Source organism: Triticum aestivum, chromosome 5D, assembly GCF_018294505.1.
Source record: "Triticum aestivum cultivar Chinese Spring chromosome 5D, IWGSC CS RefSeq v2.1, whole genome shotgun sequence".
Lineage (NCBI taxonomy): Eukaryota > Viridiplantae > Streptophyta > Magnoliopsida > Poales > Poaceae > Triticum > Triticum aestivum.
Window position 1 is genome coordinate 518,371,367 of NC_057808.1, and position 16,243 is coordinate 518,387,609.

The window sequence follows — 16,243 nt, forward strand, 5'->3', positions numbered from 1 at the left end:
GCCGGGGACTGATGTGTGTGCATTCTATGTTTGCGAGAACATTCGCATGATGGCGTCCGAAAGGAGCAGATCTGATAGACAGCAATGGGTACGTTTCACAGAACACTATTCACAATTTTTACATGATTATCGATATTGATCTCCTTCTTAACAGTTCCATGACGTGCGGGAGAAGCTCCTATCAACGAAGCGCATACGAGCACTTCAAGAGGAAATAGCGGGATTTTTGTTCGACCAGGTCATAGATCCCAAAGGAGAATTCTATTACCCGCTACCGTCCCCATGAACTACTTGTCATCATGCTCCGAAGGCACCAAGGCAACATGTAGGAGAAATTGTATATATATATATATACATGTGTATGTGTGAATAATTAATGGTGGTGGTTGTGAGACATTCGATGATATATATTTATATATATATGTGGTTCTACGAGAAAATCTATTTATATATATGCATAACGTGTACAATATGTAGTATCGTAAAATACCAGCAAACAAAAAAGAATTAAATGGAAAACAAAAAATTAATGGAAAATAAAACCAAAACCCCCCGAAACATTTAGTATCGGTTGGTGTTACCAACCGGTACTAATGGTCTACCAGCACCCGGGCCTGGCTCATGCCACTTGGTGGCACTTTAGCGCCTGTTCGTGCCGAACCGGTAGTAAAGGGGGGGCCTTTAGTCTCCACTCTTTAGTGCCGGTTGTAGAACCGGCACTAAAGGGCCTTACGAACCGGCGCTAAAGCCCGGTTCTGCACTATACCTATATGCCGCAAAGATCATAGAACCATCATTGTTCCGCAGTACCATTCCAGTAGAAGCGCGCCCATCCTGGCTCAAAAAAGAACCATCAACAGAAAGGGCTACCCAACCAGCTGGAGGGCGAGGCCATAGTACAGGTGTTGACAACCGTTTGCTGCTAACCACACGGCCTTCATCTGAAATTGGCATCTTCCCTTTTATTATTTCTTCCGTAGTAAATTTTCTTGCCAAATGAAGCGACTTGTAATAGCTATCCAAATAGTCAACTGTAGCATGAACCGGGGTCTCACCCTTTCCAAGAGAAATGTCATTCCGTAGCTGCCATATTCGCCAAATGGTCATAATCACCAAGTCCCTAGTATGTTCTGAACACTTTAATAGCAGTTGCAAGAACCAATCCTTCCCTGATTCAATTAATAGAGCATCATCAGGTAATGGCCAAATCTTGCGTAGACCTTCCCAAACTTGCCGAGCATGCATGCATGTTATAAGGGCATGAAAGCTACTCTCTTTCTCCTTGCCACATACCGGACAACAACTACGTGTTGGTATATGGCGTTGAACCTTGCCCAGATTAGTAACTAATGCCCCGCTCGCTGCCTTCCATGCTAATACGCGCATCTTTAGAGATAACCGAGACTTCCATATAGAATTCCAAATTGTCCGGTGGCCATCCGGCCTGTTACTACTAGCACACCTGCATGAATATCATCGTCTGATTCTATAGCTAGCTTGTACGCCGATTTAACCGTGAAAATACCGTGAGGTTCAGGATACCAGCCAATGAAGTCTTATCTGTTCCTTGAAGAGGTACGGATTTTCAGAATCTCCATAACATCCATCGGCCGGAAGTGCTCCTCGATCTGATCCACCATGCATGCTCCATTTGAGTCCAAGAAATCGGACACTCGATTAAACCGGCAATTCCTCTTAGGGGTGATAGGACGAAAGTCATATCGTCGAGGAATCCATGGATCTCTCCATGTCCTCACTGATGTACCATCCCCAATACTCCAAATAATACCCCTCTTAACAAGCTCTAGTCCATGCGCAATACCCTTCCAAATTGCCGATGAGTTTCCAGTAAATATTGTATCCAAGATGCTGCCATGAGGATAATATTTAGCTTTTAATATGCGTGCACATGACTATCGAGGAACTTAATCAGTCTTCAATGTTGCTTAGCTAGCAATGCTTGGTTAAAAGCGCGCATGTCCCAGATCCCATGGCACCCTTACTCTTCGGTAGCCTCAGTTTATCCCAACTTAGCCAAGCCATCTTCATTTTGCCTCTTTCCACACCCCACCAATATTGCCTCATCTGAAGGAAATATGCCCTAGAGACAATAATAAAGTTATTATTTATTTCCTTATATCATGATAAATGTTTATTATTCATGCTAGAATTGTATTAACCGGAAACTTAGTACATGTGTGAATACATAGACAAACATAGTGTCACTAGTATGCCTCTACTTGACTAGCTCGTTAACCGAAGATGGTTGAGTTTCCTAGCCATGGACATGAGTTGTCATTTGATTAACGGGATCACATCATTAGGAGAATGATGTGATTGACTTGACCCATTCCGTTAGCTTAGCACTTGATCGTTTAAGTATGTTGCTATTGCTTTCTTCATGACTTATACATGTTCCTATGACTATGAGATTATGCAACTCCCGTTTACCGGAGGAACACTTTGTGTGCTACCAAACATCACAACGTAACTGGGTGATTATAAAGGTGCTCTGCAGGTGTCTCCAAAGGTACTTGTTGGGTTGGCGTATTTCGAGATTAGGATTTGTCACTCCGATTATCGGAGAGGTATCTCTGGGCCCACTCGGTAATGCACATCACTTAAGCATTGCAAGCATTGCAACTAATGAGTTAGTTGCGGGATGATGTATTACGAAACGAGTAAAGAGACTTGCCGGTAACGAGATTGAACTAGGTATTGAGATACCGACGATCGAATCTCGGGCAAGTAACATACCGATGACAAAGGGAACAACGCATGTTGTTATGCGGTTTGACCGATAAAGATCTTCGTAGAATATGTGGGAGCCAATATGAGCATCCAGGTTCCACTATTGGTTATTGACCGGAGACGTGTCTCGGTCATGTCTACATTGTTCTCGAACCCGTAGGGTCCGCACGCTTAAAGTTTTGATGACGTTTATATTATGAGTTTATGTGTTTTGATGTACCGAAGATAGTTCGGAGTCCCGGATGTGATCACGGACATGACGAGGAGTCTCGAAATGGTCGAGACATGAAGATTGATATATTGGACGACTATATTCGGACACCGGAATGGTTCCGGGGGTTATCGGATATTTATCGGAGTACTGGGGGTTACCGGAACCCCCCCCCCCCCCGGGAACTAATGGGCCTTGTTGGGCCCTAGTGGAGAGAGAGAGGGGCCGGCCAGGGCAAGAGGCGCGCCCCCTCCCCTTGAGTCTGAATAGGACAAGGAAGGGGGGGCGGCGCCCCCCTTGCCTTTCCCCTCTCCCACTCCTTCCTTCCCCCTCCTCCTTGGACTAGGAAAGGGAGGGGCAAACCTACTTGGAGTAGGTTTCCCCCTCCTAGGGAGCGCCACCCCCTTGGCCGGCCCTCTCCTCCTCCCCCCTTTATATAAGGAGGAGGGGGCACCCCATAGATACAACAATTGATCTCTTGATCTCTTAGCCGTGTGCGGTGCCCCCCCTCCACCATAATCCACCTCGATAATATCGTAGCGGTGCTTAGGCGAAGCCCTGCGTCGATAGAACATCAACATCGTCACCACGCCGTCGTGCTGACGAAACTCTCCCTCAACACTCGTCTGGATCGGAGTTCGAGGGACATCATCGAGCTGAACGTGTACTGAACTCGGAGGTGCCGTGCGTTCGGTACTTGATCGGTCGGATCGTGAAGACGTACGACTACATCAACCGCGTTGTGCTAATGCTTCCGCTTTCGGTCTACGAGGGTACGTGGACAACACTCTCCCCTCTCGTTGCTATGCATCACCATGATTGTGTGTGTGCGTAGGAGAATTTTTTAAATTACTACATTCCACAACAGTGGCATCCGAGCCTGGTTTTATGCGTAGATGTAGTATGCACGAGTAGAACACAAGTGAGTTGTGGGCGATACAAGTCATACTGCTTACCAGCATGTCATACTTTGGTTCGGCGGTATTGGTGGATGAAGCGGCCCGGACCGACATTACGCGTACGCTTACGCGAGACTTGTTCTACCGACGTGCTTTGCACACAGGTGGCTGGCGGGTGTCAGTTTCTCCAACTTTAGTTGAACCGAGTGTCGCTACGCCCGGTCCTTGAGAAGGTTAAAACAACACTAACTTGACGAACTATCGTTGTGGTTTTGATGCGTAGGTAAGAACGGTTCTTGCTCAGCCCGTAGCAGCCACGTAAAACTTGCAACAACAAAGTAGAGGACGTCTAACTTGTTTTTGCAGGGCATGTTGTGATGTGATATGGTCAAGGCATGATGCTAAATTTTATTGTATGAGATGATCATGTTTTGTAACCGAGTTATCGGCAACTGGCAGGAGCCATATAGTTGTCGTTTTATTGTATGCAATGCAATCGCCCTGTAATGCTTTACTTTATCACTAAGCGGTAGCGATAGTCGTAGAAGCATAAGTTGGCGAGACGACAACGATGCTACGATGGAGATCAAGGTGTCGCGCCGATGACAATGGTGATCATGACGGTGCTTCGAAGATGGAGATCACAAGCACAAGATGATGATGGCCATATCATATCACTTATATTGATTGCATGTGATGTTTATCTTTTATGCATCTTATCTTGCTTTGATTAACGGTAGCATTATAAGATGATCTCTCACTAAATTATCAAGGTATAAGTGTTCTCCATGAGTATGCACCGCTGTGGAAGTTCTTCGTGCTGAGACACCACGTGATGATCGGGTGTGATAGGCTCTACGTTCAAATACAACGGGTGCAAAACAGTTGCACACGCGGAATACTCAGGTTAAACTTGACGAGCCTAGCATATAACAGATATGGCCTCGGAACACTGAGACCGAAAGGTCGAGCGTGAATCATATAGTAGATATGATCAACATAATGATGTTCACCATTAAAACTACTCCATCTCACGTGATGATCGGACATGGTTTAGTTGATATGGATCACGTGATCACTTAGATGATTAGAGGGATGTCTATTTAAGTGATAGTTCTTAAGTAATATGATTAATTGAATTTTAATTTATCCTGAACTTAGTCCTGGTAGTATTAGCATATCTATGTTGTAGATTAATAGCTCGCGTTTAGATCCCCTGTTTTATTTTGATATGTTCCTAGGGAAAAATAAGTTGAAAGATGTTAGTAGCAAAGATACGGACTAGCTCCGTGATCTGAGGATTTTCCTCATTGCTGCACAGAAGAATTATGTCCTTGATGCACCGCTAAGTGACAGACCTATTGCAGGAGCAGATGCAGACGTTATGAACGTTTGGCTAGCTCAATATGATGACTACTTGATAGTTTAGTGCACCATGCTTAACGGCTTAGAATCGGGACTTCAAAGACGTTTTTTGAACGTCATGGACCATATGAGATGTTCCAGGAGTTGAAGTTAATATTTCGAGCAAATACCCGAGTTGAGAGATATGAAGTATCCAACAAGTTCTATAGCTAATAGATGGAGGAGAATAGCTCAAGCAGTGAGCATGTGCTCAGATTGTCTGGGTACTACAATCGCTTGAATCAAGTGGGAGTTAATCTTCCAGATAAAATAGTGATTGACATAATTCTCTAGTCACCATCACCAAGTTAGTAGAACTTCGTGATGAACTATAGTATGCAAGGGATGACGAAAACGATTCCCGAGCTTTTCATGAGGATGAAATCGAGGAAGGTAGAAATCAAGAAAGAGCATCAAGTGTTGATGATTAACAAGACCACTAGTTTCAAGAAAAGGGCAAAGGGAAAGAAAGGGAACTTCAAGAAGAACGGCAAGCAACTTGCTGCTCAAGTGAAGAAGCCCAAGTCTGGACATAAGCCTGAGACTAAGTGCTTCTACTGAAAAGGGACTGGTCACTGGAAGCGGAACTACCCCAAGTATTTGGTGGATAAGAAGGATGGCAAAGTAAACAAAGGTATATTTGATATACATGTTATTGATGTGTACTTTACTAGTGTTTATAGCAATCCCTCAGTATTTGATACTAGTTCAGTTGCTAAGAGTAGTAACTCGAAACAGGAGTTGCAGAATGAACAGAGACTAGTTAAGGGTGAAGTGGCGATATGTATTGGAAGTGGTTCCAAGATTATTATGATCATCATCGCACACTCCCTATACTTTTGGGATTAGTGTTGAGCCTAAAATAAATGTTATTTAGTGTTTGCGTTGAGCATGAATATGATTGGATCATGTTTATTGCAATACGGTTGTTCATGTAAGCTAGAGAATAATTATTGTTCTGTTTGCATGAATAAAACCTTTATGGTCATACACCCAATGAAAATGGTCTGTTGGATCTCGATCGTGGTGATACACATTTTCATAATATTGAAGCCAAAAGATGCAAAGTTAATAATGACAGTGCAACTTATTTGTGGCACTGCCGTTTAGGTCATATTGGTGTAAAGCGCATGAAGAAACTCCATGCTAATGGACTTTTTGGAATCACTTGATTATGAATCACTTGATTATGAATCAATTGATGCTTGCGAACCATGCCTCATGGGCAAGATGACTAAGACTCCGTTCTCCGGAACAATGGAGCGAGCAACAGATTTGTTGGAAATCATACATACTGATGTATGTGGTCCGATGAATATTGAGGCTCGCGGCGGGTATCATTATTTTCTGACCTTCACAGATGATTTGAGAAGATATGGGTATATCTACTTGATGAAACACAAGTCTGAAACATTTGAAAGGTTCAAAGAATTTCAGAGTGAAGTGGAGAATCATCGCAACAAAATAAAAGTTTCTATGATATGATCACAGAGGTAAAATATTTGAGTTACGACTTTGGCCTTCAGTTAAAACAATGTGAAATAGTTTCACTACTCATGCCACCTGGAACACCACAGTGTAATGGTGTGTTCGAACGTCGTAACCGTACTTTATTAGATATAGTGCGATCTATGATGCCTCTTACCGATCTACCACTATCGGTTTGGGGTTATGCATTAGAGACAGCTGCATTCATGTTAATTAGGGCACCATCTAAATCCGTTGAGACGACACCATATAAACTGTGGTTTGGCAAGAAACCAAAGTTGTCGTTTCTTAAAGTTTGGGGTTGCGATGCTTATGTGAAAAAATTTCATCCTGATAAGCTCAAACCCAAATCAGAAAAATGTGTCTTCATAGGATACCCAAAGGAGACTGTTGGGTACACCTTCTATCACAGATCCGAAGGCAAGACATTCGTTGCTAAGAATGGATCCTTTCTAGAGAAGGAGTTTCTCTCGAAAGAAGTGAGTGGGAGGAAAGTAAAACTTGATGAGGTAACTGTACCTGCTCCCTTATTGGAAAGTAGTTCATGACAGAAATCTGTTCCTGTGACTCCTGCACCAATTAGTGAGGAAGCTAATGATGATGATCATGTAACTTCAGATCAAGTTACTACCGAACCTCGTAGGTCAATCAGAGTGAGATCCGCATCAGAGTGGTACGGTAATCCTGTTCTGGAGGTCATGTTACTTGACCATGACGAACCTACGAACTATGAGGAAGCGATGATGAGCCCAGATTCCGTGAAATGGCTTAAAGCCATGAAATCTGAGATGGGATCCATGTATGAGAACAAAGTGTGGACTTTGGTTGACTTGCCCAATGATCGGCAAGCCATAGAAAATAAATGGATCCTCAAGAGGAAGACGGGCGCTGATAGTAGTATTACTATCTATAAATCTAGACTTGTCGAAAAAGGTTTTTTACAAAGTTAAAGATGTTGACTACGATGAGATTTTCTCACTCGTATCGATGCTTAAAGTCTGTCCGAATCATGTTAGCAATTGCCGCATTTTATGAAATCTGGCAAATGGATAACAAAACTGCAATCCTTAATGGATTTATTAAAGAAGAGTTGTATATGATGCAACCAGAAGGTTTTGTCAATCCTAAAGGTGCTAACAAAATGTGCAAGCTCCAGCGATCCATCTGTGGACTGGTGCAAGCATCTCAGAGTTGGAATATACGCTTTGATGAGTTGATTAAAGCACATAGTTTTATACAGACTTGCGGTGAAGCCTGTATTTACAAGAAAGTGAGTGGGAGCACTACAGCATTTCTGATAAGTATATGTGAATGACATATTGTTGATCGGAAATAATGTGGAATTTTCTGGAAAGCATAAAGGAGTGTTTGAAAAGAGTTTTTTTAAAAGAAAGACCTCGGTGAAGCTGCTTACATATTGAGCATCAAGATCTATAGAGATAGATCAAGACGCTTGATACGTTTTTTCAATGAGTACATACCTTGGCAAGATTTTGAAGTGGTTCAAAATGCAACAGTCAAAGAAAGAGTTCTTGCCTGTGTTACAAGGTGTGAAATTGAGTAAGACTCAAAGCCCGACCACCGCAGAAAATAGAGAGAGAATGAAAGTCATTCCCTATGCCTCAGCCATAGGTTCTATAAAGTATGTCATGCTGTGTACCAGACCTATTGTATACCCTACACCGAGTTTGGCAAGGGAGTACAATAGTGATCTAGGAGTAGATCACTGGACAGCGGTCAAAATTATCCTTAGTGGAATAAGGATATGTTTCTCGATTATGGAGGTGACAAAAGGTTCGTCGTAAAGGGTTACGTCGATGCAAGTTTTGACACTGATCCAGATGACTCTAAGTCTCAATCTGGATACATATTGAAAGTGGGAGCTATTAGCTAGAGTAGCTAAGTGCAGAGCATTGTAGACATAGAAATTTGCAAAATACTTACGGATCTGAATGTGACAGACCCTTTGACTAAAATTATCTCACAAGCAAAACATGATCACACCTTAGTACTCTTTGGGTGTTAATCACATAGCGATGTGAACTAGATTACTGACTCTAGTAAACCCTTTGGGTGTTGGTCACATATCGATGTGAAATATGGGTCTTAAGCACATAAAGATGTGAACTATTGATGTTAAATCACATGGCGATGTGAACTAGATTATTGACTCTAGTGCAAGTGGGAGACTGAAGGAAATATGCCCTAGAGGCAATAATAAAGTTATTATTTATTTCCTTATATCATGATAAATGTTTATTATTCATGCTAGAATTGTATTAACCGGAAACTTAGTACATGTGTGAATACATAGACAAACATAGTGTCACTAGTATGCCTCTACTTGACTACCTCGTTAATCGAAGATGGTTGAGTTTCCTAGCCATGGACATGAGTTGTCATTTGATTAACGGGATCACATCATTAGGAGAATGATGTGATTGACTTGACCCATTCCGTTATAGCTTAGCACTTGAACGTTGAAGTATGTTGCTATTGCTTTCTTCATGACTTATACATGTTCCTATGACTATGAGATTATGCAACTCCCGTTTACCGGAGGAACACTTTGTGTGCTACCAAACATCACAACGTAACTGGGTGATTATAAAGGTGCTCTGCAGGTGTCTCCAAAGGTACTTGTTGGGTTGGCGTATTTCGAGATTAGGATTTGTCACTCCGATTGTCAGAGAGGTATCTCTGGGCCCACTCGGTAATGCACATCACTTAAGCCTTGCAAGCATTGCAACTAATGAGTTAGTTGTGGGATGATGTATTATGGAACGAGTAAAGAGACTTGCCGGTAATGAGATTGAACTAGGTATTGAGATACCAACGATCGGATCTCAGGCAAGTAACATACCGATGACAAAGGGAACAACATATGTTGTTATGCGGTTTGACCGATAAAGATCTTCATAGAATATGTGGGAGCCAATATGAGCATCCAGGTTCCGCTATTTGTTATTGACCGGAGACGTGTCTCGGTCATGTCTACATTGTTCTCGAACCCGTAGGGTCCGCACGCTTAAAGTTTTGATGACGGTTATATTATGAGTTTATGTGTTTTGATGTACCGAAGATAGTTCGGAGTCCCGGATGTGATCACGGACATGACGAGGAGTCTCAAAATGGTCGAGACATGAAGATTGATATATTGGACGACTATATTCGGACACCGGAATGGTTCCGGGGGTTATTGGATATTTATCGGAGTACCGGGGGTTACTGGACCCCCCCCCCCCCCGGAACTAATGGGCCTTGTTGGGCCCTAGTGGAGAGAGAGAGGGGCCGGCCAGGGAAAGAGGCGCGCCCCCTCCCCTTGAGTCCGAATAGGACAAGGGGGCCGGCGCCCCCCTTGCCTTTCCCCTCTCCCACTCCTTCCTTCCCCCTCCTCCTTGGACTAGGAAAGGGAGGCGCAAACCTACTTGGAGTAGGTTTCCCCCTCCTAGGGCGCGCCACCCCGACCCTCTCCTCCTCCCTCCCTTTATATACGGAGGAGGGGGGCACCCCATAGATACAACAATTGATCTCTTGATCTCTTAGCCGTGTGTGGTGCCCCCCTCCACCATAATCCACCTTGATAATATCGTAGCGGTGCTTAGGCGAAGCCCTGCGTCGATAGAACATCAACATCGTCACCACGCCGTCGTGCTGACGAAACTCTCCCTCAACACTTGGCTGGATTGGCGTTCGAGGGACGTCATCGAGCTGAACGTGTGCTGAACTCGGAGGTGCCGTGCGTTCGGTACTTGATCGGTCGGATCGTGAAGACGTACGACTACATCAACCGTGTTGTGCTAACGCGTCCACTTTCGGTCTACGAGGGTACATGGACAACACTCTCCCCTCTCGTTGCTATGCATCACCAGGATCCTGTGTGTGCGTAGGAGAATTTTTGAAATTACTACGTTCCCCAACATCATCAACTTAGTAAGATCGTCACAAACTGATACAGGTAAGCGGAAAGCACTGATAATATATGTAGGGATTGCCTATGCCACTAATTTAATTAATATTTACTTATTACCAGAGGACAAAAACTGCTCACTCCAATCAACTAGTCTCTTCTTTAATCTTTCTTGAGTAGTTTCAAACCTTCCCTTATGCATTCTCTCTTCCGGAACAAGTAATCCTAAATATTTGGGTTCAAAAGCTTCACTTGTTATCTCCAGAATACGATTAACCTGCACCGACACCATCTCATTGCAATTACTAGAAAAGGATGGAACATTTTGAGGGGTTTATGAGTTGTCCCGTAGCTCATGCGTAAGTGCTCAAAAAACCTTTTACAATAGCTGCTTGCTGCCCAGAGGCATGAAAGAACAACAATGAATCATCGGTGAATAACAGGTGAGAGATCATAGGTGCCCGCCGACACACTTTCACTCCTTCCAGCAGCCCCTCCTCCGAAATAGCCTTGTTGATTAACAAAGACAAAGCATCAGCAACAAAGAGGAAAAGAAACGGAGACAAGGGATCACCTTGTCGGAGTCCGCGGGAGGGGATGAAGGGCTCCAATAATTTTCCATTCAGCTTCACCGAATAGTTTACCGACGTGACATACGCCATAATCCAAGAAATCTGCCGCTGTGAGAATCCCCATTACTAAGAGCCTTCTCCAGAAAAACTCAGTCCACCCGATCGTAGGCCTTTGATAGGTCTAGTTTTTATGCGCAACAAGCCGGTGAACTGGCTCCAACCTCCTGGATGAAATCCAAGCATTCAAATGCTATGATAGAATTATCTGTAATGAGCCTCCCTGGAATAAATACACTCCGGTTTTCCGAAATAAGTTCGGACAGAATAGGGCGTAGTCGGTTAACCAAGCGTTTTGAAATGATCTTATAAATCACATTACACAGACTAATCAGTCTAAAATCATTTAGTTCCTTTGGGAATTAAACTTTAGGGATCAAGACGATGGCCGTGTCATTAACACCATTAGGCATCACTCTAGTAACAAAAAACTCCGTTACTTCCGCAACAATTTCCTGTTTCAATATCGACCAATTACGCTGATAAAAGCGCGCTGGAAATCCATCTATTCCGGGGGCTTTTAATGCCCTATCTGAAAAAGCGCGTCTGAAATCTCCTTCTCTGAGAACGGGACGCGTAATACATTGTTCATCTCATCCATCACTTTTTCCTCAATACATTCGATGACCTCATCAGGAGAGAGAGTTGGGTCTTTCATGTATACTTCCTGGAAGTATGACCGCGTCATCAGTTCCATCTCCGAGGGTGCAGTACACCAAGTGTCGTCCAGTTTACTTTTTGGATACACTTGTTTCTTATGCATTCATTATAATTGAAAAAATGAACTCAAAATAATCAATAATGTATGATTTTCTTTCCTTTAGTTTATTACTATTGCAGTTCTACTTCTTATAGTACACTAAAGTTTCTTGTACTTTTTGGGTGGGCTAAAGTTGTATTTACAAATTGATTTACTCTTTGGATTGGTTCCCCTCTTTATTCTTTTTTTCTGGGGGGAAACCTTCGATCCTCTCTTTTCTTTTCCGGGTGCACCCCTCTTTCTTCTTCTTCTTTTTTTGTTGGGGGGGGGGGGGGGGGGGGGGGGGGGGGGGCCTTTCATCTATTCATCAACTTTGGAGGTGTGTTAGCATCCTCACAAGTGGCAGATAACTGAGCTACATGAGATAACAACTCCATGGACTGCCACTCGCTCCGCGATCCTCGCCTATGGCGACAGATCATATAGGTCAACGTTTCCTTACTTCCTTAGATGATTCGTCGTCCGAACATGACCGCCCAACAACTTAATGGCCAAATTAACGGCGACATCTAACCTTACACCCGAGCCTGAGTGAAGGACCACCAAGACTGCTGGCAATGGTCGCAACGACTATGTTAGGCCACCGCCTCAACCAGTTGGGCTCCCTGGATGGAGGATGTCGTGGGTGGCACCGTACGGACGAGGAGCGTCCAATACGGTGGACTTACACTTCTGCCATGGAATAAGGTAGTGGCTCCTATGATCTTGTCAGGAAATTGACGGCGCTGGGAGCGGCTGCATCTATTGGAGATGGCACTCCTTAATGGTGTCCATGAGCATTGATGGCAGGTGCTATGGTGCCAATCTGGCCACCCCCGCAAAGCTCTTGCTGGACCCAGCCCCGTTTGGATTGCCAGCGTCACTGATAACTCCACCTTCACAACCTCTAGCAGGTGCATGTACCTGGCCAAACGCCCCCAAAGCACCACGGGAACGGAACCCGCCGCCGCTATCAGCCGTGCGGGCAAGCCCGGCGGCGTCGACGGGAAGGCACACAGGATGGCTGCGAGAAAAGTGGATTGAGTGGCCGCCCGAGTCGCTCACGTGGACGACTGGTAACTTATATAGACTGACTGCATAAGTAAAAAAAATTAAAATTGCAAATAGGGAAAAACAAAACTACGGACTGAAGGCAGGAGGAAATGACATAGTTAAAGACTAAAAGAATATGACTGAAAAGTGAACAAAGAAGAATTAATAAGAAAACTAAACAGTAATGAGTCCAATGTAGCATGCATGCACGTAAAACCTAATGCTTGGATTAAAAGACCGAAGGAAAAAATTAACTAAAGAAAAAGACTGAAGACCTCTGATAAAAATAAATTACAAAGATGGACTGAAGAAGAATAACTAATGAACTGAACAATGACTGATTAACAAAATAAGGACTAAACACAGCAGAAAAGAAAACCTGAGGAATGAAGGACCAAACTGAAAATGGAAACTAAAATTGAAATTACTGAACTTTCTGAAAGCAATGGCACTGAACAATGAAAAAACTGAGATAATCAATTCTTTTTTGCCCTACTATAAAGAAGAAAGAACATTGAATAGAAACTTAGGGAGCCTGAACAAAAAACTGAAGAAAGAACACTTATTACTCGAGAAGAATAAAAGTACTGAGGAATAAGGTCAAACTTAAACATAAAACTTAGGGCGCCCAGAGACTTAAGAAAAAGAAACTAAGAGAGGGCTTGGTGTGTTTAGTTCTGCCAATTAAAATTAGTATGACCCAAAAAAGGTGCAACCATGGTCCATCAACAAACACTTACATGTGAAACTGAACAATCATACAGAGATGTGGCTCCAATGTGAAGGACTGCAGATGAGAAACAAGCCTGTATTATTCAGAAAAATCGAACCAAACATGTCCACAATCAATCACTCCTCCAAAGGATGTCCTTGACCAAACTTGTCACCATGTAATATCCACACTATACGTCCACTCCAACTCATGGGCATAGGTGTTCTTGGGCAGGATTTCTACCGCGGAGCGAAAACATTGGGGGGAATCGATGGCCCTCGCTCGCGAGGGGGGTGAGCAGGGATGGGACAACGTTCCCGGTGACGCTGAGCGCGGACGTCGGGGGGGAGAAGGTCGTCATACCTGTCTTGCTAGGCGCTAGCAAAAACGACAAAGTGACACAAGATCTTGGGGACCTGGTCGGCGTCAAGACTAACTAGCGGAGACCTATAACCCGAAACAAAACAACAAACACGCGCCCGCTCCGCGCGATGGACAAATGCTGCTGGTGCATGTTGAGTACAAATCTTTAGCAAACCTGTAGATATAAAATCAGAAACAATATGGCTATTTCAAGATAGCCAAAAATATCTCAAATCACACGCATAAATCATAGCTAAGGATGATGTTACGAAGCAAAACGTCCACTTGACAATTAATAGTAATTCAGTTTCACAGGTAATGACCACTGGCCACGATAGGTTTCTTCTTGCAGGAATACACGATGTTTTGACTCTAGAATAATTACGACCACTAGCACTAGGACGACATAGAAAAGGCAGCGCTGATACATAGACATACGATGATACGAAGTCTAAAAAAAACACGAATACTAAGCATTCTCTTTTCTACTCAAAAGCCCACTGGTTCTCCCTGCGGATCTCCGCCTCCTCCTCGGGTGTGAAGTCATTCTTGATGTTAAAAGTCTTGCGGATCTCCTCCGGAGTCTTTCCCTTGATCATGTCTGCAACTGTCTGGCAAGTAAGGTCGAGCAATTCCTTGATGTTGAGGTAGTTTGCAGCCAGGATGAGGTCGAAGAGGGTGGCCTGGTCGACCTTGACGAACTCGGCATCAAAGCTCTTGAGGTCCTCGGCAGGGGCGGCGGCTGCAGTAGAGGTGGAGGAGCTGGCGTCGGCGGCGGCGCCGGAGTCGGCCGGTTTGGGGCTGGCCTGGACGTGCTTCTTGCAGTACTCGATGACCTTGGAGAGGATCTTGGAGTCGACGTTGGGGAGCGGGATGCCGTTGTCGGCGCAGTCGTCCTCGATCATGTGGCGGATGGTCTGCGACTCCATGGCGACCGCCTCCTCGACCTGAAATTCCTCACCGTCCGAGCTCTTGAGCGTGATCATCTTCTTCTCGCCTTCCTCGGCCGCCATCGGTCGGAGGATTGGGAGGCGAAACGAAACCCTAGCAACAAGACGCGGCGGCGGAGGAGCGAACAAAAGACACAGGGGCTTCTTTGCGTGCGTGGGCTAGGGCGTGGGGAACCAGGGATATTTATTGGGGCCGTGGAGACGGTGCCTACGGTGGACTCGGGGAGATATCTATCGTAATCGTGTCGTATTCATCGCGGATCTAGACTCGGGTTTGAATCCATCACGGCGTCATGTCCCTAAGAAACGTGTCTATACTAGTCCTATACAAAGCACAGCGCCGTGGGTTCGTCTTGAGGCGAGGGTATTATGGCACGTACAATGATTGGTAAGCCGATCTTCAACTTTTATTTTTCTTGAAGATGAAGTCTGGTACTATCTAAAACTGGACTAAATGTTTACCCTGCTGCGCAATGCCGAGAGATACCGGTAACATGATCTCACCGCTACACAGATACATGACCTTAGAATAAGGTGATCCGGGTGGTTTTGGGGACAACAAAGGAGGAGCGACTCACGACGATGGTGCTTTCCCGGTCGAGATCATGTAGTGGGCCATGATGGAGATGGAGTCGACTAATATAAACCAGATCAGTGTGGGCGTGCTGGATGGCCTATCAGTCACACGCACAAGCCCGGATGCAGAAGATGCGGCGGCGGTGGTGATGGCATTGCCGGTGTCAGGAAGCTAGGCGACGGTGGTCGCGCTGACGACGACGAGGGGATAGAGGTACTTAGGAGGAGGGTGACCAGAGCGAGGATTACACAGCTTCCTCGTCGCTCTCCTCGGTTTCTAGATTGAACTTCCCAATTCTCGTCAAGATCATATCAGCATAGAGAAAAATGAAAGATCCTTATCAATGCTTTCTGTTCATAAGTTGAAATAGAGAGAGGGAGAAATATATCACATAATCAGTTTTAGTGTTATCCTAAGTTTTAACATTAGGTCAAAAGGTGAGTATAATTCTATTACCCTTATATTTACATTTTTTTGTGAGTTACATACTAAATTTGTATGAAAATAGATGCTATTCTCCCTAACTTGTAATTCTAAATTTTATATATGAATAATTT

At 44.2% G+C, this 16,243-nt stretch overlaps 1 protein-coding gene across 1 annotated transcript; it reads right to left on the bottom strand.

Annotated features, from left to right (window-relative positions):
• Window positions 1–14,444: 14,444 nt before the first annotated feature.
• Window positions 14,445–15,284, bottom strand: LOC123125914 (SKP1-like protein 1). Its single transcript, XM_044546355.1, has one exon. It carries the CDS (start codon window positions 15,170–15,172, stop codon window positions 14,645–14,647), a length of 528 nt encoding a protein of 175 aa, XP_044402290.1. The 5' UTR covers window positions 15,173–15,284; the 3' UTR covers window positions 14,445–14,644.
• Window positions 15,285–16,243: the final 959 nt, after the last annotated feature.